The following is a 25,751-nucleotide window of genomic DNA, read 5'->3' on the forward strand; positions in this document are numbered from 1 at the left end:
ATTTTTTTAATTTTTAAGTAAACGATATTATAGACAAAGTAGATATATGTTTTTTAGGTGGAAAATAAACCAACTTTTTTTAATTTTTGATCAAATAGACGAATCAAATGATAAAAACACATCAGAATATATGAGAGCGTTGAGAACGGAAGCCCAACCAACTTACAAAATCAATGTCGCTAAAACACCAAAAGCATCAAATTTCATCAATCAAATAATTCAGTTTCCGAATGCTTTACAACAAAAGCCAAAATGTAAATAGGAAGACAAGCAAATGTCATTGTCTCCTTGCATTATTAACTTGGTACTTGGACACGACATCTGTAGTCGCAGCAGCATGCCTTCTTCCTCACAGCGCCTTCTTCCTCTCTGCACACCCTCGCATTTCCGTGTGGAACAGTTTCGATGTGGGCTTCGGCTGCCGATTCCAATTCTGAAGACTGCAAATTCGGAGTCTCATCCGAATTTACAGGGGATTCGGATTGCAATTCTAGGTTTTGGTCGATTTGGGGACTTTCAGCAACAGCGCTGTCCACTCTCTCCTGCAAAGCAATCGCCTTTTTTATCACGGCCCTCCTGAGATCCCTAACTCCAGAATCGACGCCCTTCGCCGAATCCAACTTCAACAGCAAGTTCATCAGCGTCTCGTTCACCCTCAGCCGCTCCTTGGCGTCCCTCTTTATCAATTCCACCGCCTCTCGCTTCGAAATCCGCTTCTCGATCTCACCGACCTCGACTCTGATGGCGGCGATCTTCCTCACGCTTTTCCTCACCATAAATCCTCTGAACGCCTTCTGGATTTTCAGCGCGGAATCCGACCGGCTGCGCTCCGACCCGACGTAGTGGACCGGGATTGAGACCACCTTCGGCGACGGGTCCGCTCGGCGCTGGACCGGGACTTGCCTCGCGTTCTGATGTTGTGGCGCGAAATTGGTCTGCGGGTACTGATGTTGTGAGGCGAAATTGTGCCAATGCCTTCTTAAGAATGGATCCATGGGTGACGAGAATCTCGAAACCTTGAATGAAAACGACGACGATTTGACAGCTTTGACGAACAAAATTTTATCGGGAAGCTTTTCTAATTTGATGATTGAGAAAATAAGGGTTTGGGATACTTATATAGAAAAGGGCAAATTTGATCGAGGAAGGGCGCGAAAGTTCCAGAAGTTTCAAGTAATAAACTTGGCATGCTGACGTATAATTGTAGAAAGTGTGGGAAACGCTCTTTTTTTTAAATAAGCTAACACATTTCGGTGCACCAACTATCGTATTTGAAAATAAAAAAAAATTAATTAGTTGTACTGTGATATCTAGTGTACGTGCCCGACACATTGAATATAATTAAAAAAAACAAGAGTGGTAAATCCAAGAAAATAAAAATGTGTATTTTTAGAGCAAACAAAGGAATTTGCAAATAAAAGAGCTAAATCTAGAGTGGAATGGTGAGTTAGTAACCATTCTGCACACTTTGTTTGGCCTCTTGCCTACCCTTGTTTTTATTTATTTTTATTACCTATTGAACTGACAAATCAAAAAAGAATCAACGGTCAAAATTAAAAGGACCATACGGAACATAAAAAAATGTCTAATTGGATAAATAGTTCTCTTGGTGATAGGACATTTGGAAAATAGCTCCAGTGGTAAAAATAAAATAAAATAATCGGATTTAAACCCTTGTTAGGATGTAAACCTAAAAAACAAATTTCCGTTATCTTTGTGTTAACCCCAAAATCAAAACTTCATAATGCTGTGAATTTATGCACTCCCTTGATTGTGGCTCAATATAAATGCTTCAACGATTAATCCAATCAAGTAAAAATGTAATTCTATATTGATCCCTTGTGTTTTCTTTATTCCTAAATTGATTTCGTGTATGTTTTGGAGAGGAAGGAGGCTCTGCATCAGTTTGTAAGGCCCTCCTCCTCGGAAAAATAGGCGCAATGATTACTTGATTGAATTTGAAGATTCTTTCAACCGTGAGTGAATTTCCAGTGAGCCACAAACAGGAGAAGGAACACCAGCGAAGGAGGAACACGATGAAGATGCATGAAAGTAACAACTGATGAAGGGGAACAAAACCTAACGGCACATAATGACTTAAATATAGCGAAATGCAGGAAAATGCATGAAGCCCAAATGAAGAGATTCAGGATCCTAACCCCTTTAAAAAAAAAAAAAAAAAAACCTTAACGGAAAAACTAAACGAAAATTTTGATTTTGGGTTTAATTCCTAACGAACTACCACAGGTTATCTTCTGAATATCCTATCACCATGAGGACCATTTATCCAATTAGGCCTAAAAAAATGTGCATAAATCAGTTCTCGTGTTACAAACCCGTGTTTCTCTTTTCAAATGCCAATTTTATTCAATCAACGGGCACTTACAACACTTCAAAGTTTCAAACTTATTTCCCTGATGGACAAACTGATTTCGTTTATGACATTCGTGTCTCTCGTTTCTCTTCCCTCCTATGTTCAATAAACCGACATCTCCTACTTCTAGCATAGCAGCATACTGTCGTGAAGTGACCCCTTTATCCATTGCCTCGCGTGTGGCGTATCTTGAGCGTTGAGCCTAAAGAAAATTCATTCTACTTGGTATTTTGATCCCTGCCCGCTTCAGAATTTCTGCGGAAGCTTGCTTTGCCTTTGCAAGAACTTCTTCCTATCCAGTTATAATTGGCACCCGTCAGTAAACAATGAAATTTTACGGCCTGGCTATCCGCCATTAGTCTTCGTTTGTATGTTTAACAAGCGAAAAGTATGACAGAATACCTCATCCACGTTCAAAATCTTCTTATCCTTCATAATCCACAGACCATTGCACATTACAGAGACTACATTTTCGGTTCGCATACTGTACACAAGGCTGGAAATGCTGCATATGTAGCAAAAGGAAAGATTAATCTACCTGAATAAATGGCTACGTTGCAGACAAACAAAACGAATTTTGTTTTTTTTTTTTTTTTTAATACAGATTAGATTGGAACCAGATCCGCTGAAAAGCCAAAAACTGCCTTAGATAATCATGGTTCCAACAAATTGCCATACATTTACAAATCAATATCTATGCCACTGCTCATGGAAACTGTCGAAAAAGAAGATCAGCATGCCTTTTCATAACAAAATGTGGCATGGATACAGATGTAGTTGATCCTTCTTCATATTTAAAGTTTAAGGGTGTTTGATTGAAATAAAATTACTGCATATGATCCCTTCGGGGATGGTTCTTACCTGTCATGGAGAGGAACCATGGTCCAAGAGGAAGGATTGATAACAACCAAGTCAGCCTGCCAAATCATGGAAGAAGGAAGCTAATAAGCCTCGTGTTTAAAATTCGTTGAGATATGCACAAATGTGTATGGTATGCCTTTACTTAAAGAGAACGCTGTATAAGAGATGAAGCAGATTGACAAGAGAAACTAATTGGAGCCAAAAGTCCAACCTTTTTCCCGACCTCAAGGGATCCTATTTCATTATCCCAAAGTACTGATTTTGCACCATTTATGGTCGCCAACTCAAGAACTGTTTCAGCAGGAAGAGCAGTAGGATCAGTAGTTCCATTTGTATGAACTTCCCGTCCTTTGTTAATCAGAGAAGCCAGGTACATCTCATCAACTGCAAGGAAGTAAACTATCCATAAATTTCGAGGTCCAACCATCAATTTTTCAATGTGCAAACCCCCAAATAAGGAAAAAATGCAAGAGTGGGCGATCAGAATTTCCACCTATGCTCATTCTATTATTCGAGGGTGCCCCATCTGTTCCCAAAGAGACACAGATGCCAGCATCCAGCATCTCTCTAATAGGTGCAAATCCAAGCATTCGCATCGCAGCAGCAGGGCAATGAGAAACTTTGACCCCGCCCCTTGAAAGACAATCAATCTGAAAATACAGAATAACAGCTCCATACCAACTAACAAGTTTTAAACCACCAAAGTTATTGATGAACAAGTAATACAATAACATACATAACACTCCAGAGGCTAAAAAACTCATGATATCTTATTATTAAACACACACAGCTGCATCTACTCCTATTCTGTATATAAAATAGCACGAGCAAGAAAAACCGCAACTCACCTGAGAAGGATTAACCCAAACTGTGTGGGCAGCTAGCAAATTGTTCTGGAGAAACTGTATATTCTCCAAGTGTGTTACCGTTCCATGGTCAACTTTTCGCGTCTCTGTCACAAATTGATTCTCGTATGCTATCTCTGCAACATGCTAAACAATTGAAAACTTGAGCTAAGTCTATGTTAAACTTCAAAATATCTTTGAACAAGTCCAAAATGCAGGTAGAGTTAGTTGAGTATTATACCATGTGGATTCCAGTTTTCAGTTCCTTGGCAGTGTCTCTTGTTGCAAGCAGCATATCATCAGTTGCATTCATAATCTGCCTAATTCCTAGCCACACTCTGATGCGCCCGTCTCCGGTGTTATGGTGCTTCTTGTAAAGCTCTTTCTGAGACTGTCCTTAAATGCGTGCGAGCAGTGAGTGAGTGAGGACATTAACTTAACAACACCAACAAAAGAGTATGAAACAGCTTAGAACTCAAGTTACCTGGATGCAATCACCGGCGCTCCGGCCTGCCCAAGACTTGGGCAGGCCGTCACCTGAGTCCATGGTGGACTCAGCCAAACACGCCCTTAACCCCAGCAACTCCACCGCCCTCGCCATTCCCGACACATGTTGCCCTCCTGCTTCAGCAAAGCAAGTTACCTGTACAAACAAAAAACCAATTCCGCATACGTGGATTAGGCCAGTTGCTCGCCCGAGTTCAAATCCTCCTCGCTCATAAATTAAAATAATTTAGAATATCGCCTTGTTAGAAAGAAAAAACGTACACCAGAGTGAATGAGCTCTATGCCACAAAGCAAGGTGGAAATGTATGAATCTTCCTCGCTCATGTTGGACTCGTAGGGCCAAATCCGATCGTGCAGCCACGTCATCAAATCCACATCATCTGCGATCCCTCTTCCCAGTTGCTGCGACGTGTGCACGTGCGTATTGATCAGTCCTATTATTTTTAACATTTCCAATTATTCCCGTCTAATATTGCTTTTCAAAACTTGGAAGTAAATAAATAAGCAGAGAAATTGGGGATCGGAGAGTGGAGCAGCTGACCAGGAAGGACGATTTGGCCGTTGAGATCGACAACCCGGTGGGCGAGAGCGGAGAACTGGCGGAGTGTATCGGAAGACTGACCGACGGCTCTGATCGCGTCTCGCTCGATGACGATCCCGCCGTTGCGGAAGACGTGGCTGTCGGAATCCATGGTGACGATGGTAGCGTTGTGAAGTATAGTCACTGCTGAGGCGGAGTTGGTCGGAGACGCCATCGTTTTCTCAATCTTCCGTCGCTTTTGAATTCGTTGAATCTGATCAGTAATCTGAAAGTCTGCAACTTCGGAAAGGAATTGGATAAAGATAAATTTTTTTATTCCTCAATAAACACGTTCTTGAATCGATTTATTTATTAATGAATTGGGTGTCAGCCGCTAGCTTGTTGCTGGCTGGCGGGGTTTTCAGTTGGATGCTGTCACATGTACTGTAAGATTGTTTATTTATTTATTTATTTTTTTTTTTTTTTTTTGGAACGTAAAATTTATTACCAACACTTACAAATATAAACAAAAGCCCATAAACACAACAAAAACAAACAAAATATGGGCCTCCAAAACAACAACCAAACAACCCAACCCGAGGGTTGAGCCTGAAAAGGAAAAGCACATAAACTATACAAACTAAACCCTAGCCTCTTGGTACCCTCGTCGAGGCCACCAAAGTACTCCTTGGTGACCACAAGCTAGCTTCCCAACCAACACCGGAGGTGAAACCCAGCCAAGCCCCAACAAAAAGAGAACACGCCGTCCTTAATCAAGCTCCACAAAGGATCAATCTGCTGGCATCAATGGTAGAAAACCTGGGAGGAAGTCAGTGGATCCACTGACAGCAATGCCGAGACTGACACACGGGTGGAAGGTGGTGGTGCGAACACCCGAGCAGAAGATCTTCGCACCTTCCGATAAAGTCGTTGAAAACGGCGGAACAAGGTGGAAGCAGATCGGTTCAAAAGTGAAATCGAGAGAGGCCGAACCCCAGTGGGAGAGAAAGAAGAAGAAAATAGTGAACACATGGAGGGGGAAAAGCAGTGGGGGGAAGAAGATAAGGGAGATCGGAAAAAGAAATTTTCTGATCAGAGCAAGGAAGGGTTAAAATGGAAGAACAAGGGCTGGGAAACAGAGGGGAAAACCAGGAAAAGCATTAGAAAATGGGCTACCACCGACCTTCATGCACTACCATTAGTGATATTTTATTTGTAAGTGCATGCTATTGGGTTTGATTTTTTATAATAAAGTTTCAATGTTGTTTAATTATTATACTAGCTTAACCATCACGGGGTGGTTAGTGGTTGGTGTAAATTTTAGGTCCATATTCTACCGTCATGTTTTGGGTTTGATTTCAACTGCTGGTGAATCACATGATAGTGGTCAATGGGAGGTTGGGCGCTCAAAAAGGTAATCTGTCGTGGTGCCAAAAAAAAATAAATTGTACTAGCCTTTTACTACACGTATACGTGTGTGGCAATCCGTCTTTCTATATTAGAGTATGTCTTTTAAATTTTTTTATTTAAATTACTAATTTATATTTTTATTAAAAAAAATGAAATGAAATGAAGCAAAAACATAAAGTCTCCCCTGTGAGAGTTTTTAATTTTTTCATAAAGTTTTAAAATTAAAATGTGGTGAATTACTTTATTTCTTTTTGGTTCAATTGTAATTTTTATTTTTATTTTCAAAGGATAATATATGGTATTTTGAATGTCTCACCATTTAGAGTGCTTCCTTTATTTATATAGATAAGTTGATAACATACCTCAACTCTTCATATGTCATTATTTAAAACAAAATCATCATTTTTTTTTCCAATAAACTAGGGAGACCACATAATTAACATATAGTATACAATCTCATGTTGCAAGTGATTTATACCAACATTTAATAAGAGAAATTCATTATTAGCGTGATATGTACACATCACTTACTATTAATGCGCAAAATTTGCATGTCAAACCCAAATGAATCCATGTGGACACTAACAAACTTTAAACCCAACAATCGAAAAAATATAACCCTTGATGGGCTTTTGGATATGTACTGGATTAAAATGAACAAAAATATAAGTGGTTCACTTCACAAAACTTGTGTTACGTTCACTGTGTTGCTTGAATTTTGTTGATTAGAAGACTAAAAATAGCAGTAAGCTAATACATCAATTTCACTCTCTCAAATTGTCCAACCCCGACATTGGGGGTTCTTACTCCTTTATATAGGCCTCCAGTAAACCCCATTTATTGGGTCCTTCCCAGTGAGCATTTATGTGCCACTCCACATAGACTAGCTGGTTGACACCTTTTTACCTGTCAACCCGACATTCAGTGATGAAGTGACTGGTGTCCAGTTGAATGCATGTCGGCCCAAAATAAAGTAGCCTATTTCCCCTGATCGGCCTTGGTTACTTAACCCAATATCCCCGAATGTCGCTTCGACCCACTTCATGTCCCATCTTGGGTCTTCATTGTTGTTTACAAGTCGCCATGTGGCTTGAATGTCATCTTAGTGGACATTTCTCTTGAAATCCGTATCGTAAAGATGTCAGTCTACCCACGTGCTCAAGTTGGCGGCCACTCAACGTTCAGCCCAATCGGTCAATGTTCATCGTGCGCAAACATGCCCTTTTACAAGTTTCCTAGCCCTTGAGCTTATAATCCTTTGGGTTTCTTTTTAGGGCTTTTTCCCAATCTGGTACTTATCTTTGGGCCTAAAAGTGGTTAGTGTTAAAACTTACCACATCACCTATTGTACACCAATATAGTTCAAAAGTGTGGTCTCCCTCACATTTTATTTTTGGTTAATGACGTTTTATCATTTTTCCCCTTGATAATGATCCTATCTTCTTCCTTCTTCTTTTTTTAACTCAAAGTGATACTATTTTGTTACATCAAACGTAGTTCAGTGCAATTAGAAACTACTAGCCTCACCACCTCCTCGTCAAACCACAAATTACAATCTTCGAATTATATCAGAAATAAAAGCAAGAGGCTCTTCAAATCGTCTTTTATAATCTTATGTGAAGTACAAATCGAGCAAGGCGATGTGAAACATTGTTGATGTGTTGATGCATGCATGTAAAGCCTATCTCCGATGATTTAAAGTAACACTACATTCCCGTCCTCAATAATATGTTCGTAGAAGGACAAAAACGGGCCGAACTATACAAAGCAGAAACAATGTAGAGAGAATCACTTCAAAAAGATATATTAGAAAACTCCAAAGTTACCATCTAAACCGTTTACAATTTACAAGCGAAAATAAATGAGAAATGGTTTTCAAACACCTTTTTTTTCTTCCCTTACATTAAACTTTTTATATATTCAATCTAAAAACAAAAGGTAATCAAATATGTGTAAAGAGAGAAATAATGTGTGAGCAAAATGACACCCCAAATAAATATAGATAGCGCTAAAAAGACTAAAGTACCTTATCCTAAGTCAATATTATTCTTTTTTTTTTTTTTTTTTTTTTGGTAAACTGGAAATGCAATAACCAGGCAAAGATGCCAAAAGATTACAAGAAGGCCTACAACAAGGCAAACAAACAAAAACACCAGCTACAGAAACAATAGTGCAAGAAGGTAGCAAGAATCATGACACCGCATCTAATGCTAAAGTGTCCCTACTCACACTACCAAATACAATCAAGGGGGGCAAAGAAACCTATCATTACACAAAACATGAACCAGGAAAGATGGGGGCCTATCAACCCATATTAAGTCACATGCTTCCCTACAGTGCCTCGATGCCAAGAAATCCGCAGCCGGGTTAGCCAGTCTTGGGATCCAAGACTAGCGGCAAACTTGGAAAACCGATCCCAATCTAGAACACTTCCTAAGAATGGGAAAAGCATCCCAACTACCGTTCCTTGCCAAATCTCTAAGGCAGGAAATTGATTCGAGTGAGTCCGACTCCACAATTATCGAGTTCCATCCTCTACTAGCCCCCAGCCTGCACCCATGCAAAATAGCCGAAGCCTCCGCCATTGCAACACCATTAGCCTTTATACGGTACCTACAAGCCGCCAGGAAACGACCCTCCTCGTTCCTCGCCACCACCCCCGTACAACCCATCCCATCACAAGTCAATGTTGTTTGGGTTAGTGTAGTGGGATGAAGGACCTAATCCTAAGAGGCCCATACAAGGTAATAATAAACAGTCTTTAGATGACCAATAGAGGTGGGTTCACAGCAAAATCTGCTTTCCGTAAAATATGAGAGAAGCTTGAAAAGAATTCCACTCCGGCCTTGGCCTCGAATGCAGTCAATAACGAACATTCAAACTTTGCATGGAAGTAGTCAATTTCTCATATCTTTCGACTCCAATAGCTCTGAAAAATAAAAAAAATAAAAAAAAAAAATAAAAAAAATAAAGCCTTGGATGCATTGCACATACAAGTTTAAGGTGATGGTGAAACATCCAAACACATCGATATCAATTTAGTTGACGGATGTAACACTCCCTTTCCCGTAGGGCATTAAAAATTCAAAATGTCAATGCTCTGCAAGCAAAGGAATATATTTAAAAAAAAAAAAAAAAAAAAGCTAGTTGTCTATTTTTCTGGTCTGAAAAATTAGTAAATTAATTAAAATGTATCTGTTATATGAATTTTGACTAAAAAACAAAAGCATGATTGAAGTCTAGTTGTATTAAAAAACCGAGTTTATAACAATTCCAACGACTGACGAACTCCAAATAAATATTATATGAAAACCAAATTAACAAAATGAGGACGAAATTAAAAACTCCAATGTCAACTTTGATGAAAATGGCATGCGTGGTGGTAGTGGCCTAATGGCTAATGTCAACTGTGAAAGGTCCATATATTGCTAAATTAACTTACCAACTACTATTGCTGATTAAGAATTCATAAGACAAGCTCTTATCCAACTAAATTAAAATCAAGCGTATAATTCATATTAAACAAGGACTTAACGCTTGTTAATTTATAAGAAAAACTTCAAATTAAACATTTGTAGCATTCATTTAGCGAGGAGTTCTATAAAAATAAATAAATAAAAGACACAACAAAGGGAGATTTGAACTCAAATACCGAAGAGAAGAGACACTACTTTAGCCGACTTGTGTCAAAGTGTAAGTCTACAATGAAATGTATACTTCATTTGAATCCTCTCGTGCATTCATCATTCATTTCACCAATCCAAAACAAACTACAAAAAACTAACAAAGATAGTGTGCAGTAAAAAAAAAAACGGCAACTACTTCCTTTCTCGTACATTCCCGACTGCTGCTTCACAAACTAATAAACATGGTTTAATATTTCGACCATACAAATAGTATTTCGATGAAGACAAAAAAACAACGGTTTAGTATTAATTACATTAGATATGCTGTTTTGTTACTAAATTACGTGATCAAATGTGTTTAGGTATAGTCTCATGGCTATCAGCCAAAGAAGATAATGAAATGTTACTATCAGCCAGGCCACCCATATATCTACCGACCTTAAACCGCTATGCTTAATGGTCTACTTAGGTGGCTAATCAAATTTAAAAACAGCCTTTTGTTTTCGGATTACATAGTTGAAATTAATTAATCATTTGGACTGTAAATTCTTATGCATATTCGCCCCTTGAATTATTCTTTTTGGGGTCAATTTTCGCCCCTTAATTTGTTTGCAAGTTGCTACCAACCTTATCAAGAAATATTGAAATTTATATCGTATTCTTACTAAAATATAAATTCCAACCTTATTTTACAAGATATATTACGTGCCCATGAACATGATGCATGGTTTGTACTTCTAGTGATCATTGCAAATAACAATTTGTAAGCTTAGTTGTTTGTAGATTTTAGCCTGCCAAATAGAGTACTTGCTGATTAAAAGCTAAGAGCAACTAATTAAGCAGGTGACTGAGAAGAGATTTAATTAATAGATATTCAAAATGCAAAACATAACAAAAGATTTATAGATTACAAAGATAGCTTGAATTTCTTTCATCTCCTTATTCTCTCCGATCCTAATATTTAACAATTAAAGTTATTGACATATTGCAAGACTCAAGAAATCTAAAATCCCACAAATTATACATCAAACCCATATATTTTATCATCAACCAAGCAAGCTATCAGTTTTGTAAAGTGCTAAATATGCATTATAACTAGAACTGGTTGATGGCAACCATCCTAGACGGGGTAAGATGATGGTAAGAGCCATAACGCTTAGCCAAGCCACACCCTTGAGGAACCTTTTGGTCACCACAATCGTCCATTTCCATCAAAACCTTGTAGAATATCTCAACATTACAAGGAAGCACAAGAGGACCTCGACTGTCATACCCAAATTCAGACTCGGCTTCTTCGAGTAGCATCTTGAAGAGAGGATGGTTTGCGTGTTCCGTTTTGACTACAAACCTTTGCTTTTGGGAACCGACATAGACTGTAAAGCAGCCTTCAGGAGCCACTTGGCGCTTGCTCGCACGCTTTTCCTCGGGTATCCCGAGGTTGATGTTCGGGCATGACTTGCTCTTGGTGGTCAGAGCAGGCACCATTCCATGAATATTAGTAGGACGACCCCGGCCTATTGATTTGCATCGCTTCCAGGTTTCGGTTATCAAGCCCATCTTACCTTTTCGTGAACAAGAATTACTGAAACTGAACAACGGATAGAAAAAGATTTATATGCTGATGTTGGGTTTCAAAAACAACACACAACACCACCCTCCATCAATTTAGTTTGAAGGAGAAACGAGAACTTTGTAATATGAACAACATAAACAAAGGGCACGAAAAAATTGTGAAATTACAGGATCGGATATGTGTGGAATCAACCCCTGTCGTAGACCAAATAAACCATGACTTTCACTCTCGGAATCACTGTGTTACTCATACTTTTTCAATGAATAAACAAGTGAAGGATCATGCAAAATATGAATGAAGCGATCGGAAAAGAATCACAAGGATTCAAGTACTGGTGGTTGTGCTTGGTTTTCAGGAATGCCAGGAAGGGCGAGGGAGGATACAAAGGGGAGAGGAAGCAGAAAGATAAGCTATCTAGCTACAATTTGCGTCTTTGATGGGGCAATCTTGGCATGGAGAGGGTAGTATATAAAGCCCACATGCATCATTGTTTATTCATAAATGTAATCACTTGTCAACGGCAGGCATGCCTATTTTTCTATATGTGAATACATCAAGTTATATCTTCAGCCAATAGCGTAATATTATGTGTTTAATATTGTTAGTTTAAGATATCTTAATGACGTATTGAAAATGTAAGTGAGTCCTCCCAAATATATAGATATAGGAATACGTACGAATTTACTCATATTATTATTACTACCTGTACAAATAATTTGCCACATGATCTCTAACTACAATCATGAATTGTATTGTTCGGATAAATTTGGTATTTTTCGTATTAGGTTTCTTAAGTTTAAGCCTCTACAAATATAGTTTATAAGTTAGTCACAATGTAATCTTAAGAATCATGTCCTCTTGTCAAATTTGTAGTGTTTTCTTTCATTTTGAGTAATATACTTTAGTTTTTGAAATTCGTTCATTTCTTGGTATTCTAATTTTTAATTCTAGAACTGATTACAAATATTATATCTATGTGATAGTTTGAATTTAAGGTTTCAAGGACAAAAAAAATTAATGGTGGGCTACGTCAAAATACACTTGAAATTATGTGGGTGCGAGCTAGTTAGAGTCTACACCATTACTGACGGTGGTAACAAATTTTTTTTAATACAATAATATATTTACACTAAATTTGAGACGAAATCTCAATTCGGATTGACTACCTATTCAGTGTTCATATATGGCAGATGATCATTTGCTGGTAGTGGTATGTAAAAGCAAAGGTTCTCAATATTAAGTACGCGTATTCATTATTCATTTGTTGACAGTTAAGAAAGCTAGCATTTGAGTTAGTAAATCTATTTATGATGACGGCTCAGAAGAAATCTCCAAGCAGAAAATATATATACCTCCCTTCGATAAACCCTAATCCATTCTATGTATCACGTGAATAAATCAGTAAGTATACAAACTTAGGCTCACCTTATATGTTCGATGAACCAGGCTTAGCCAACTATATATTGTCAAGTGGCCAATAAAGTGTATACCTTGGCTTTGATTAATATACATATTTATGCAATGCCTTCTAATTGGTTAACCAAAAGAGGCGAGCAATAATTTAGGCTTTTTAACAGAGTAATCTTACACTTATCATATTTTTCATACTTTATTTGTACCACACCTCTAATAGAGGTTGAGTCCGCCAACACACATGGGTTTCATCTCTATTAGAGAAGTGGTACAAATGTGGTATGTAAACTGTGGTAAGAATATCAATTTTGTTTTTACAATCTCTAATACAAATCCTTTTTTATAGACTCCATTTATAATTGTGAGAGATCTTAAATTCGATACTTGACTTATATATACTAGGGGTGCCTATTTTGTAGGCTTCACCCAAACCTCTCACCCTTGATAAGAGTACATGTTTTATCTTATTACTGACTCGTGTCATTGGCTAAATATATGGTGTTTTTACTAGTGATGACAATGTTCTTAGTTTATTCCTCATGGTAGAGATTATTCATGAAAGTTTCATGTCATCACTTTAACTTGTTAAATTATTCTAAATAGTTTTATATTTGTATCACATTTACTGATTATTTTACGCTATTTACTCTTTAATAAAGGCCAGTCACATGTATTACAATTAGAAAGGTAACAACCAATATATATGTTCCAAACATCTCCCAATCAGCTTAGAGGTTTTTAATTCCAACACAACAATAAGTGAAGCTGCTGGAAATCTCCACGAGCGACCAAAATAAGTCGAAAACCCTTCTAGCATGTGACATCACCAAGAGCTTAATTGATTGTTTATAAAATTTATTCGTCGGTCTGAAAACTGAAAAGCCAAATTATTGTCTATAAAAATGATGCGACTAACCTAAGTAACAGACTAATTACGATTACTGAAGAGATCACGATGACTAATGCATCAAACATTATCACGTTTATAAATTACGATAAAGTGCCACTTGTCGAGTTAGATGATTAAATACTTGCCGCATCTTATAATATATTATATCTTCAAATTTAGCTACGTAAAACATATTCAAAATGATTTCTCATTAAGTAGACAAATAATCTGAGGGACAGATATAGATCATGCGTTGCAATCATGCTTGTTAAGTAGATATAGAATAACAATTTTAATAGTGCCATTTAGTACTATGGTATAGTGGTATTTCTTTTGACGTGTAAGTAAGAGGTCTTAGGTTTGATTCTCGCCAAAAGCGAATTTAAACCACATTATTGCAAGCTCATTGTGAGGCTTAGCTCACTCCTCAACCCTTATACTATCTCCAACCCTTGGGGATAATGCTTAAAAATTTAAGCCAGAAAATTTTAATAAGTCATATCCCAGAAACTGTTTTTCTCCTCCAACATAAGGCTTAAAATTTTAGCCCGAGATTATAAAACAATGATTTTAGCCAAACTTTATGATAACATTTTTGAAAATAAAATTTATGTAGATTATCCTAATTTATTTTTATGAACATTATAGTCTAAAAATTTTTAAATTCCGATTAGTAATTAAAAATCATACAAATGTATAAGTATTTATAAAGTTTAAGTTAAATTTGATTTAAATTATTTTAGACGTTACATTTAATTTTGGGGCGTGATTTTTTTTTTTTTTTTTTTTTTTACCATTACATTTGATCTCGTTTGATCATAGTCGTTAGATTATAAGTGAAAAAAGGTTTGAAATATGATAGTTTGGTGGGTTCAAAATAATTTAAGCCAGACTTAAATTCGGGGGAAATCTAGCCCAGATATATAGTTTCTTCCCATAGATGGTTGGAGATGGTTTTTTTTTTTTTGGGGGGGGGGGGGGGGGGCGGGTGGGGTGGGGGTTGGTTTAAAGTTTATATTTAAAGTTTTATCCCATGGGTTAGATATAGTCTCAGTGTAGAGAATATTGTTTGTTCAAAAAAAGAAAAATAATAGTAGACTAAACTGTTGTTTGACCTTATGAACTATTATTTCAGTTGAAATTGACCTCTTAATTATTTTTTGGTAAATAACCCCTTGAACTATTTGAAATTAGTCAATTAATCTCTCACCGTCAAATTCGATGAAAGTTCATCCACTTTGCTGTTAAATTCGTGCCTAACACATAATTTCCTTTTGAGAGTAAAATCGTACCAAGATTTGACGTCAAAATGAATGAAATTTCTTTCTTAGATGGCAAAGGCTTTAAGACTGAGTACTATGAGGCTTGGAGCAGACATAATAGTGTTTTCTCGTTGTGTTGGGAAGGATGGGAGAAGGTTTGTCTCTCTCTCTCTGTTAAACCGTAGCTTGGAAACTTGATTCTCTTGGTCTTAGAAGCTGTAGTTTACATGATTGTAGTACAAGGACCTGCAGAAACGGCGCAAACTTTTTGTCACATCTTTTTGTCAAATTGAAAAGCAACCGACTCATATTGTTCTCTCTTAGGCCGACGCAGACCATTGGATTGCTATCCTACACCTTTTTGAGGGGTACTGGAAAGGAAGACTTTGTGGTTCCCCCAAAATTTCTTTTTCTTTTATGGTGGTAAATAATGACAACTACATTTTAGCCGTCCCTGATTCATATTCTTTTGGGTTTATAATTTTGTACCGTAACTCTGGAGAACATGGCATTTCTCAGGAAGAAGATCCTTCTTATTTAGCCATGCTTATTTAAGCGGAGAGGATCTTCTTCAGCAGGTAATTCCTTAAAGAGCATGGTGCGCGTATAATAATTTACAACTTTTGGGAGGATGATGAAGGAAAACTGGAACTCGATTTGGACACTGATCCTTTTGACTCTTTTTCATTCGATCGTTGTTTTTTATCCGAAGTCTTGTAATTATTGGGTACCTGCACTGCACTTTCAGATTTGAGTTCTTATCTTTCGTGGATGAAATGACAGGATATTCAAATTAATTAGAGGAGTCAATGGGGATGAGAAGAACATTCAGATGGCAAAACGCTATCCCAGCTTTAGACACTACTTAACTGTCGGCATTTGTTTAGGGTATGTTTGAAGAACTCACTCACTTCAATGAATGTCAACATTCACTGTGACAGAAACTGTAATTTTCGAAGAAGACAGTTTCACATATGATCTTACATCAGATAGAACTTTAGAATTATTCCTCATGGAAAAGATGTTGAACATCATAATATAGTGAATGACATGATGTTAACTAAGGAGGTAACGTACAGACCTTGCAACTTCCAGAAGGAATGTCGTCAAAGATGAAAATGTAATACCTTCGAGACTAAATCTTGAAATAGCATTTTACAGATGACCGTTTAAATGTGACGCTTGGTTTTGTAAATATCATATTGATGTCCAAGGGTTCAGCATATATCATAAAAATCGACTGATTAAGGTTAGTTGTCAGAGTTTTTTGTCTTAGAATGTCTCATTTAAATTGTTGGTGGTACTTTGCTAGAATAAGGGACATAATAACTTGCATTCTTGTACAGTATATTCTGTTTTCTTCTCTTATTTTGCCTGAAAAAAACTTCCTTAGCAGCCGTTTTGGAGGCTATGGAATCCTGCTGGCAGTGATGGTCGTGGCGTTATACGTATTTTGTAATACTTCTCAGGCAGATTAGTTCTTGTGTTTCTCTCGGTGTTGCAGAGACTAATTGTAATGTGGATTAGTTCTGTTACCCACTCTTGTCATCTTTCTCCTTGACAGGTGTTTTGGAAGCTAATTTTGTTGAACCAGCTCACGACAAACAGGGATTTGAGCAGACAACTGTGCTTTCAAGACCAGAGATCAAATTGGTTAAAATTCAAAAGGATTACTGGTTTGTTCTTTTCCTAAATACCGCTTAAGTACTTGAGGTTACATGTATCTAACTTACTGTGAGCCATTTTTTTCTAGGTGCAAAAATTGCCAGACTGTTGGTTATGCTCCAAGAAGACGTACTACTGATTTTCCAGAAAGAGAACCTTTAGTGTCTGGTAGAGGCAAATCCTGTCTCGTAAATCAGAATTGCCATGGTTCTAAGTTCAGCAACAAACTTGAAAAGGGATCGTCACCCGTAAATGCTTCAAGTGAAGATGGGATCTGTTATGAGGAATTACACTCTTCTATTGAAACCCAGCACGATCCTGCTTCAGATGAAAGAGTCCCTCAAATGCTTACGCGTTCAGTCAAAGGCATTTTATTTTACCTTTACTTCCCACTTATGCTTATAGCAAACGCAAAAGAGTTAAAAGATTCTTGTGGACCTTATGGTTAACCATCGAGAATTGGACGGTTAATAGAAAGTTGTGTTCACTAAAATTTTGCTAACCACCACCACAAGTTTTCTCACTGCTTATATTTGCTCCCACTAGCAGACATCCGCTACAAATGGAGTGGGGCAAGTTTCTACAGATTGCAATGTTGAGTGTTCAACCAAATCGCAGGAGGATTATCATGAAGCGACAGAAAGGTTCTGTGAAATTAAGCTCTTTACCTTCTTTGATTGTGGGAATCGTCCCTTTATCCAAAACTTACCATTTCACTGTTGTCTTCTTCTTTTTGCAGTTTGAAGGAGATTGTCAATCCAACAATGGCTAAATTGCTAAACGAGCGCAATTTGTGAAAGGTGTAAATCTCTTGGAAATGAAGTCAGCGTGCTTGATTTTAATATCAATCTTGAATTTGTACGTTATATTACAACATTAAATTTCAATACTCATGTTTTTCACTCTTCGTTTAAATCAGCTTGAGCTGGGAAAAACAAAAAATAAAAGAGTTGGAGAAAAAGCAATCGACTTTCCTTGAAATAATAGTGCAAGAAAAGGCTGAGAGGGAACAAGAGGGGGAAAGACGAAGGAAAAACCTATAGGTGAGGATTTACCACCAACCTCTCTTAGCATCTTCACGTGTCCATTGTTTAAGATTTTTTTGTTTCTCTGGCTGCAGGGGGTTTCTAACACCGTCGGTAAGTTGCTTGAGAAGGTGAAACTGGAAAGAGCTAGAAGGAAAGTGTTGTGCCTTGGCCTGTTCGTTAGTGCGGAACCGAGGTTCAGATTACAACCTCACCAAAATCACACACAGTTGAACAAAATAAAATACAAGAAATAAAGACACAAAGAAATTTGCTAGGTTCGGCAAAAAACTGCCTACGTCCCCGGAGAGATATTGCTCTTCACTATGAGAATAACAGTACAAGTATACATGAGTTAAATCGACATAACCCAATCCCATATCCCTTGTACACCCACTCACAGAATTTTCCCAAGAGCCTCACTCTACCCCAAGAGTTCTTTCACTAAAATACTTTTCATTCTAGCTCTCTTGATTTTCTCTCAACCCATGTTCAACCTTTTCCATGGGAGAGCCGAATGCTCTCCCCCTTGGATGCTCTCTTTCAGACTTCACAAAGGCATAACCAAATGCCTTAATATAAACAAAAGGCCCCGCCTTCTCTCTCTCCTCTTCTCTCTTTCGGCTCATCACACAAGGCCAATTCTTTGCCTTTGTAAAAGCCACAAATCAAGGGCTAGACATCATAATGATGTCCCCCTTTTTCTTTGTCCCTTTCTTTAGCCGAAAGTAGTTAGCACTCCACATGGTTGAGATGAAATTGTTGCCAACTCATAATATGAGCCAATCACAACAGAAAGAAGCTACTAAACCCTAAAGTTGCGTGTGAATGAGGCACATCCACGAGCGTCCGGGCTTGTTTTAACATGTAGCTAAATGTTAACGCAATGGGGAGGACTTTTGTGTGGGAAAATATTGATGGACCACTTCTGATAAAAACCCTTAGCCACTTTAGGACCAGTTCAAAGTTGTCTTAAACCCTAAACAATTACAAGTCACAAGCTAACAAAGCACAGAAATATTCGTGGACCGAGGATTGATGTGAAATATGTCTTAATTGTTATATCCAAATGTTTTTCATCTCATACATGAACAGAATCTCTTTTTGCTACCATGGCAAATAAGCTTTTTTGACCATGATAAACAATCATATATATGGATCATAATTATTTAGATGTCTGAAAACTAAGGATTCTGGTTTTGTTGGGTCCTATGAGGGGACGGAGGAGGAACATATGGTATCCAAGTTCTGGGGTCTCCAAGGCTGAACGCAGGCAGCGGAGGAGGAGGAGGATAAACTGAGGGGATATAAGGAATCCAAGTCCTGGGATCCCCCAAGTTAAACGCTGGCGGAGCATTTGGGGCAGAAGGGTTCGGTGCCGGAGGGAATTGTGGGAATCGGAAAGGCAAAGACGGTGAGCCCCGGAATGGGAATGGGGGCAAAAATGGCAAAGGAGGCAGAGGAGGAAAGGGCAGGGAAGAAAATGGCGGCAGCTGAGGCCAAGGGAAGAACCCATACGGTGGGAAGTAAGGGAGGAAGAATTTGGAGGAATTGAACGAAGTTACCAGTTCACCCTCCACCTTCCTGTTTCCACACAATGTGAGATTTTTCTTAGGTGGTCGGAAACTCAAGGCGTTCATGTTGTAGATGCAGAGGTTGTCTTGTTTCGATTTGACTGAGATTTCGTCTGCGGTGGTTCTTAAGGAGGGGACATTGCAGGAGGAGGAGGAGCTGCCTATTAAGGTTGCCTGGCACATTGACTTCAGGGCAAAGCCACTGATGCAATTGACTCCATCGACAGAGGGGATTTCAAGTTTATAGACTCCGTACTTGTCTGTGGTTTTGTTGACCTGGAAGTTCATCAGTGATGCTGACTTGAGGGATTTTGCTCCGAATTTGCATTTTATGAGGACATCCGCACCTGATCAGTCAAAAAATTAAGGGTCTTAGATTCAAATTTTGTTTTGAAACTAATAAGTACTAAGTAAATTAGCAACATTCATCATTTAAAAAAAAAAAAAAAAAAAAAAAAGAATTTCTAAAGTGTTTTAGAATGACAAAACTTTCAAAACCTAAAAAGTCTAGAAAGTGCGCATTCTACAATGTTTGACAAAAAACCTTAGAAGTTAGAAAGTATTTTCACTGTGTATTTTCAGAAAATACTTGAACTTTTGTGTTATATTTAGACATGCGATTTTAAAGTATCAATGAGCTTTAGACTAAATTATTAAAAATGCGATAAATACAATCAATGAATTACTCAAACACTACAAATCTACTGCTAATTCACTACAAAATGCACTACTTTTAAGTTCAAATCACACCTTGAAATGTATCATTTGAAATCTCTCCAATATATTTTTGCAGTGCACTCCTAAACATACCATTATAAACATTTGCTGTGCTTTTAACAAAAGTGCTTACAAGCAGAAGCACGTATTTATAGATTCTAAATCAAACTATGCTGTATTTCGGAGATTATATACCTGGGAGAAAGTAGCTGCTCCTAGAGAAACAGTTGCTTAAACAGGTATCACAGTAAACAGCTCCCACAACAGTGATCCGAGCTGTTGGTGGTGTGGATCGAGCAGCCAGAGCAGGAGGGAGGATGGCAAGAGATGCAAAAAGTCCCATATCTAGTTACATTTGGGGCTTGGGGATCATTTTCTCTGGGACTCCTCCCCCACATTGTTTGAAGACCACTAGATGATTCAATTTGAAGGAAATTTCTTTGTCATGCACAACTCTCCATATATTTGCTAGCACTGGTCCTTACACTATGTCCGTGTGAGAAATTTACAGAGTGAGAAGTTAAAAAAGTAAAGAACGGGAGAGGGAAGTTATCTTTATCTATTTGAAACATATTTTTTGTGTTTTGGTTGTTTTGATGACGTGTGGGTGAGAAAAAAAAAAAAAATTTGTGCAAAATTACTTCAATACCCTAATTTTAAAAATGTTTTTCTTAATTATGCATGAAAAAAATATAATAATATTTCCTTAAATTTTTAATTGAAAAAGAGAATTTTATTAATAAATAATATTAGGCTTAATTATTACAATGGAATCTGGATTCTCACCAGATCCTCTTTGTGAGGATTCTGAGAATCTGTGAATTATATCAATTCATTGCAGTGGCGGATCCAGGATTTTACACTCGGAGGGTCCCAATTATAAAGGTCAAAAAATTTATAGACAAAAATAACATTGAAAATTTACATATAATACATTTCATTCAAAAATCATATGCAAAACAATAGTACAAATTATAAAATCATAATTCAGGCATTACGAGGTTTCATAAGTTACTATGGAGTACCTAAGTTATTGATTATCTAATATGAACCACTAAATTTAAAACACCGGTCAAATAAAACTCCCCAAACTCCCACTATCTTTCTAACCAAACACACCATTTTTCTATTTTACCAGTTACCAAACATCCACATTCTCTCTTACTAAGAACAAAGCTGTCATACATCCACCAATCGCCTCCCTCCCCATTCTCCCGAAGCCATGGCAGCTCCACCCCTAAATTTCACCAACCCATGATAAATCATATCCATCTTACTAACCTTATGAAGGAAATTTCACCCATAAGAAAAATTACTAAGATGGTTGAAATAATTTGGGGAAATTTGGGCTCATGTACTGCCCCCGCCAGACGACAGAGAAAGATTGGAGGAGAAGTGGGTGGCACCGACGGATGAGACCATGGCAGAAGCAAGGAGGAGAGAGGCAGGAAGGGTCCCTATTTTCTTTCTTCTCCGTGCGTGGTCATCTTCTCCGAGAAGAAGACAGCCACTGCAACATGCAACCTACAACCTGCACAAACCTCATGCTCGAGTACGAGGGGTCCTCGGAAAATTTATAGCAGTGATTTAGGATCGCCGACGAGTCCTAGGACCTCCCAAGTCCCTATATGGATCCACCCTTGGTTCATTGTATATCGTACGGTCATAAATCATTTTAAATATTTTTATTTAAAATTAAATACAAACAGTACCTAACAAAAATTGACTGCACGATATACGATGAACAGACACGATTTACAGATCCCCATGATCCTCACCAAAAGGATTAGGACAGGATCCTGTTGGATTATTATGGTGTCTATACTTTACCCCTAGTATTATTTTAATCTCTGAACCTTCATATTAATTTCTTTAGTCATCGACCGTAACAATGTCTTGTACTATTGGTCATTTTCAGTAACGCCGTCTATTTTTCCGGTAAACTTAAGGGTATATTAGGAACTTCATCCCACATCACTAAAATTGAATATAAAAATGATAAATGAGAAGACGAAAAACTCTTTAAATAATTAGATTTCTTTGTGTAAGAAAAATACATAGGAATTTTTTTTCATAGCTCAATATGTAATTTGTTAGTTGTTTAAGTTTAGCTACCATTCGATCTCCTATCAATTTTGAAATCGCATTAATATTTACGAGTTGCTAAAGTCCAACCATTTTCATTTTGTATTTTTATATTTCAAAGTTCATTTTTTTTAATTTTCAGATATTAATTTATAAATTTTTATTTGCTTTTTAGCTTCTATTGTTATTGAAGTTTTAAGTTGAAGTTTCTAATGCAATCTTAGATTTAATGAAAGAAAAGAAGACGTTAGTAAAAAGGACTAGTGGTGTAACACATTATTAAATTTGAGGTCTAAAAAACTAAAATGAGAATTCAAACCAATTAACCTAAATCTAAAGTTTAGAAATCACCACTACAATTAAATTCCTTAACCCCTTGTACCATCTACTAATATTTTGCCAGACGCTGGCAAGAAAATTTTTTGTGACAAAAACAATCTGCTCCGTCGCTTTAATCCAACGGTGGACAGAAAAAAGAATCTTGTTTTTTAATTCTCTCTCACCCTCTATCTTCCTCCGGTCTCACCATTCTCTCTCTCCAACTTCCCCGTCAGAAAAACTCTCTCTCTCCCCTTCTTCTACGGAAACCCCAAAGAAGCTAAGGATATCTGAAACTGAAATCGAAAATGAGCTACCGCTGCTGCTGCAATTCTGGAAATTGCTCGATCATATTTGTTTCGAGCTATTATTAGTAGCATGAATCGGATCCCAACCATCAAAATCTTTCAAAAATCAAATACTTATAGTCCAACACCTTATGCCTTTTGCTCTGCTTGTCTCATTTGGGGTGTCTCGTGAAAGGGGAGAGACGGAGAGAAGGGAATGGTGGGGATGGCATGAGAGAGAGAGAGAGAGAGAGAGAGAGAGAGAGAGCTGAAGATTTGTTTTTCTGTCCACCGTTGTATTTCAACTCGATGAACTTTCAGTAAACAATTGAGATAATTAAAAAACAGTGTTGCCAACTTGTCATTGTTTATGCTGTAATCAGTTTTATACAGCTTCTTACTGTTACACTTCAAAACGCCAGATAAATCTTGGTAATTATGCCTGAGTATTATTAACTAGGTAATTGTAAATGACGCTTCAACGCAGTGCGGGAAATAAATTATGCCTATCCGTTCTGGTGAGGGTTCGACTTCCTACTAATCATCCTCCTCCTAACAATTAATCATTTAATCGGTCCCCAACGCTATTGTTTGTTAAAAAAAAAAAAATATATATATATATATATATATATTAACTAGTTAATTAACTGGAGGCTATGGTGCACCAGTACTTCAAATTTGGACAAGGGTGAGTATCGGATACCTACATCCCACGATACCTTTCGATACATATCGGATACTTCATTAGAAGTATCGTTGACTTTTTGTGTAGTTGACTATCAGATACTTCTCAAATACTCTGAGGATACCATCGAAATACTCTAGAATATGGTCAAGATACTCCTAAAACATTGGTCTTGAATTAAGTTAGGAATTTGGGTTGTTGTAGTTTTTAAATTCCGTTGTGGATTTGGGAGACTCACCAGAACATTTAGAGATGGATGTAGCCCCATCAGGAAAGGATAATCATTTTGGTCCTGGGAGAGGCAAGGATCAATCTCAAGAATGTTAGGTTTTTCCAGCCTATGATAAGTTGTCATAAGTCTATAAGGATTTATAGTCTTAGAGGATTAAATTGTTTTCCCAATTGGGGTTAGTTTCTCAATTGGAGTATGATTTATAACTATATTCCAATTAGGATTAATAATCGTTATTAAAGAAGACCTTTATTATGTTTATATAAAGGGGCTATTGTACTAGTTTTGAATTAGGAGGAAGCAAAACAATAAATTGTATACCACTCAAGGGATTAGAGTGAGAGAAAATTGTAAAGTGTGTGCGAGAGGAAAGAAAATAGATAGATTATTTCTTATTCTACAGATTTGACAAGATTATTAGTTGTACTCATTATTGATATAGTGAAAGATTGTTGTTGCTATCCCGTGAACGTAGACACATATTGCCGAACCACGTAAATTCTTGGTGTTATTTATCATGGTTATTTGTTTTCAATTTCCGGAGTTTGTTATTTTTTTTCCCATTCTTAAACACGATATTCTCAACAAAGAATTAAACACTAAGCAGTGTTCTATTTTGTTAATGTTATAAGATAAAATGAATGTTTCATTCACTGGATAGTGATTTAACTTATATAATGAATTATGAACATATGGAATATATTTTAGAAAAGATGTATTATTTTAATTTCCATATTTTTACTATTGTATGCTTATTTTTTAGAAATTTTTGTATCGACATACATTATCATACCAGATACCTAACTTGTATCCGTATTCGTATCCGTGCAACATGGCTAGAGGTGAATAACATGAAGAGCAGAGCAAGAAAATGAAAGTGAAATTAACATAAATATATTCCAATGTAGTTAAAACTGAACATCATCATGAACACTCTCACTCTTTTCTTTTCCTTTTTTTTCCCTGACATGCATGTAATTCGACGATGACGATCAGAGCCAGAGGGCCCCAGCCTCCTTAAGAAGTGGGACCAGGGACCCATTGATATGGGACGCCATGACTCTATCCATGGCGCCGACAAGCTTGCCACCAATGAACACCACCGGAACCGCCGACGAGTTGCCGAGCAACCTCATGAGTGCCCTCTCGATCTCCTTCCCTCTGGGGTCCTGGTCCAGCTCGTACACCGTTGTGTTCACCCCCATCCCGCAGAAGAGCCTCTTGACGGCATGGCACATGCAGCAGCTGCTCACGCTGAATATCACCACCGCGCTCTTCGAGGCCAGCCTTGCCACCCGCTCCAGTGGATCCCCCATGCTCATCCTCACCGGCACGTAGTACCCCCATGACTCAGCAGCTGCCTGGTAATGCATCATGATTAACAATGCACTAATACAATCCTAATCTCTCCTCTTAATTATTAATTAATTGGACCCAAAAACGAACAAAAAACTCCACTAAGTAAAATCGTAGATTGCAACTGAGAGGAGAGAAGAGAAGAGAAGTTGTTTATGGTTTGAAAATTGAAATTGGAAAAAGTGAGAGTGAGGTGCGGATTTTATAGGGATGTATGTGAGGGGTAAATTGGTAATAATGAAGGGTTGGGAGGGGTCAAGGGGGTTGCCCGTGTGTTGTCGCAGGGCGTGCGAAGAGGATGTCGTGGTTTTTTGCTTTAAAAGGATTGTTGTCTGTACTACAATGTACAAGGAGGGGAGAGGAGCGTACACGTGGACAAAATACATACTCGTATTCTCTGGTGGTCACTGGCGGATGCGGCGGTGTCAGGAGGTGGAAGGCGGCGAATGGGGTATTTTTGTCTACGGAAGTTAGGGAGGGGTACTGTGTCAGCTCAATTTTAAGCTGAAATTTAGTGCTTTATTCAG

The 25,751-nt window shown here is 37.6% G+C and overlaps 5 protein-coding genes and 1 pseudogene across 5 annotated transcripts; 1 reads left to right on the plus strand and 5 right to left on the minus strand.

Moving 5' to 3' along the window:
• Positions 1–183: 183 nt before the first annotated feature.
• LOC137730620 (BAG family molecular chaperone regulator 5, mitochondrial-like) lies at positions 184–1,056 on the minus strand. The gene has a single exon (XM_068469601.1). It carries the CDS (start codon positions 993–995, stop codon positions 297–299), a length of 699 nt encoding a protein of 232 aa, XP_068325702.1. The 5' UTR covers positions 996–1,056; the 3' UTR covers positions 184–296.
• Positions 1,057–2,264: 1,208 nt separating this feature from the next.
• On the minus strand, positions 2,265–5,552 carry LOC137731849 (uncharacterized). Its single transcript, XM_068471092.1, has 10 exons — positions 5,129–5,552; positions 4,849–5,021; positions 4,565–4,723; positions 4,322–4,471; positions 4,084–4,227; positions 3,729–3,885; positions 3,447–3,619; positions 3,236–3,291; positions 2,777–2,879; positions 2,265–2,666 (listed from the first exon to the last, which is right to left on the minus strand). The coding sequence occupies exons 1-10, from the start codon at positions 5,340–5,342 to the stop codon at positions 2,577–2,579; spliced, it is 1,419 nt and encodes a 472-aa protein (XP_068327193.1). The 5' UTR covers positions 5,343–5,552; the 3' UTR covers positions 2,265–2,576.
• A 5,475-nt stretch (positions 5,553–11,027) lies between these two features.
• LOC137730456 (indole-3-acetic acid-induced protein ARG7-like) lies at positions 11,028–12,140 on the minus strand. The gene has a single exon (XM_068469446.1). The coding sequence runs from the start codon at positions 11,698–11,700 to the stop codon at positions 11,239–11,241; it is 462 nt and encodes a 153-aa protein (XP_068325547.1). The 5' UTR covers positions 11,701–12,140; the 3' UTR covers positions 11,028–11,238.
• Positions 12,141–15,349: 3,209 nt separating this feature from the next.
• Positions 15,350–18,227, plus strand: LOC137732601 (protein MICRORCHIDIA 4-like; annotated as a pseudogene).
• Positions 18,228–19,154: 927 nt separating this feature from the next.
• On the minus strand, positions 19,155–20,604 carry LOC137732602 (uncharacterized). The gene is made up of 2 exons (XM_068471911.1): positions 20,457–20,604; positions 19,155–19,891 (listed from the first exon to the last, which is right to left on the minus strand). Exons 1-2 carry the CDS (start codon positions 20,602–20,604, stop codon positions 19,155–19,157), a joined length of 885 nt encoding a protein of 294 aa, XP_068328012.1.
• A 4,203-nt stretch (positions 20,605–24,807) lies between these two features.
• On the minus strand, positions 24,808–25,244 carry LOC137730570 (glutaredoxin-C1-like). Its single transcript, XM_068469552.1, has one exon. The coding sequence runs from the start codon at positions 25,242–25,244 to the stop codon at positions 24,861–24,863; it is 384 nt and encodes a 127-aa protein (XP_068325653.1). The 3' UTR covers positions 24,808–24,860.
• Between the last annotated feature and the right edge of the window lie 507 nt (positions 25,245–25,751).

Source organism: Pyrus communis, chromosome 4 (genome assembly GCF_963583255.1).
Source record: "Pyrus communis chromosome 4, drPyrComm1.1, whole genome shotgun sequence".
Taxonomy (NCBI): domain Eukaryota; kingdom Viridiplantae; phylum Streptophyta; class Magnoliopsida; order Rosales; family Rosaceae; genus Pyrus; species Pyrus communis.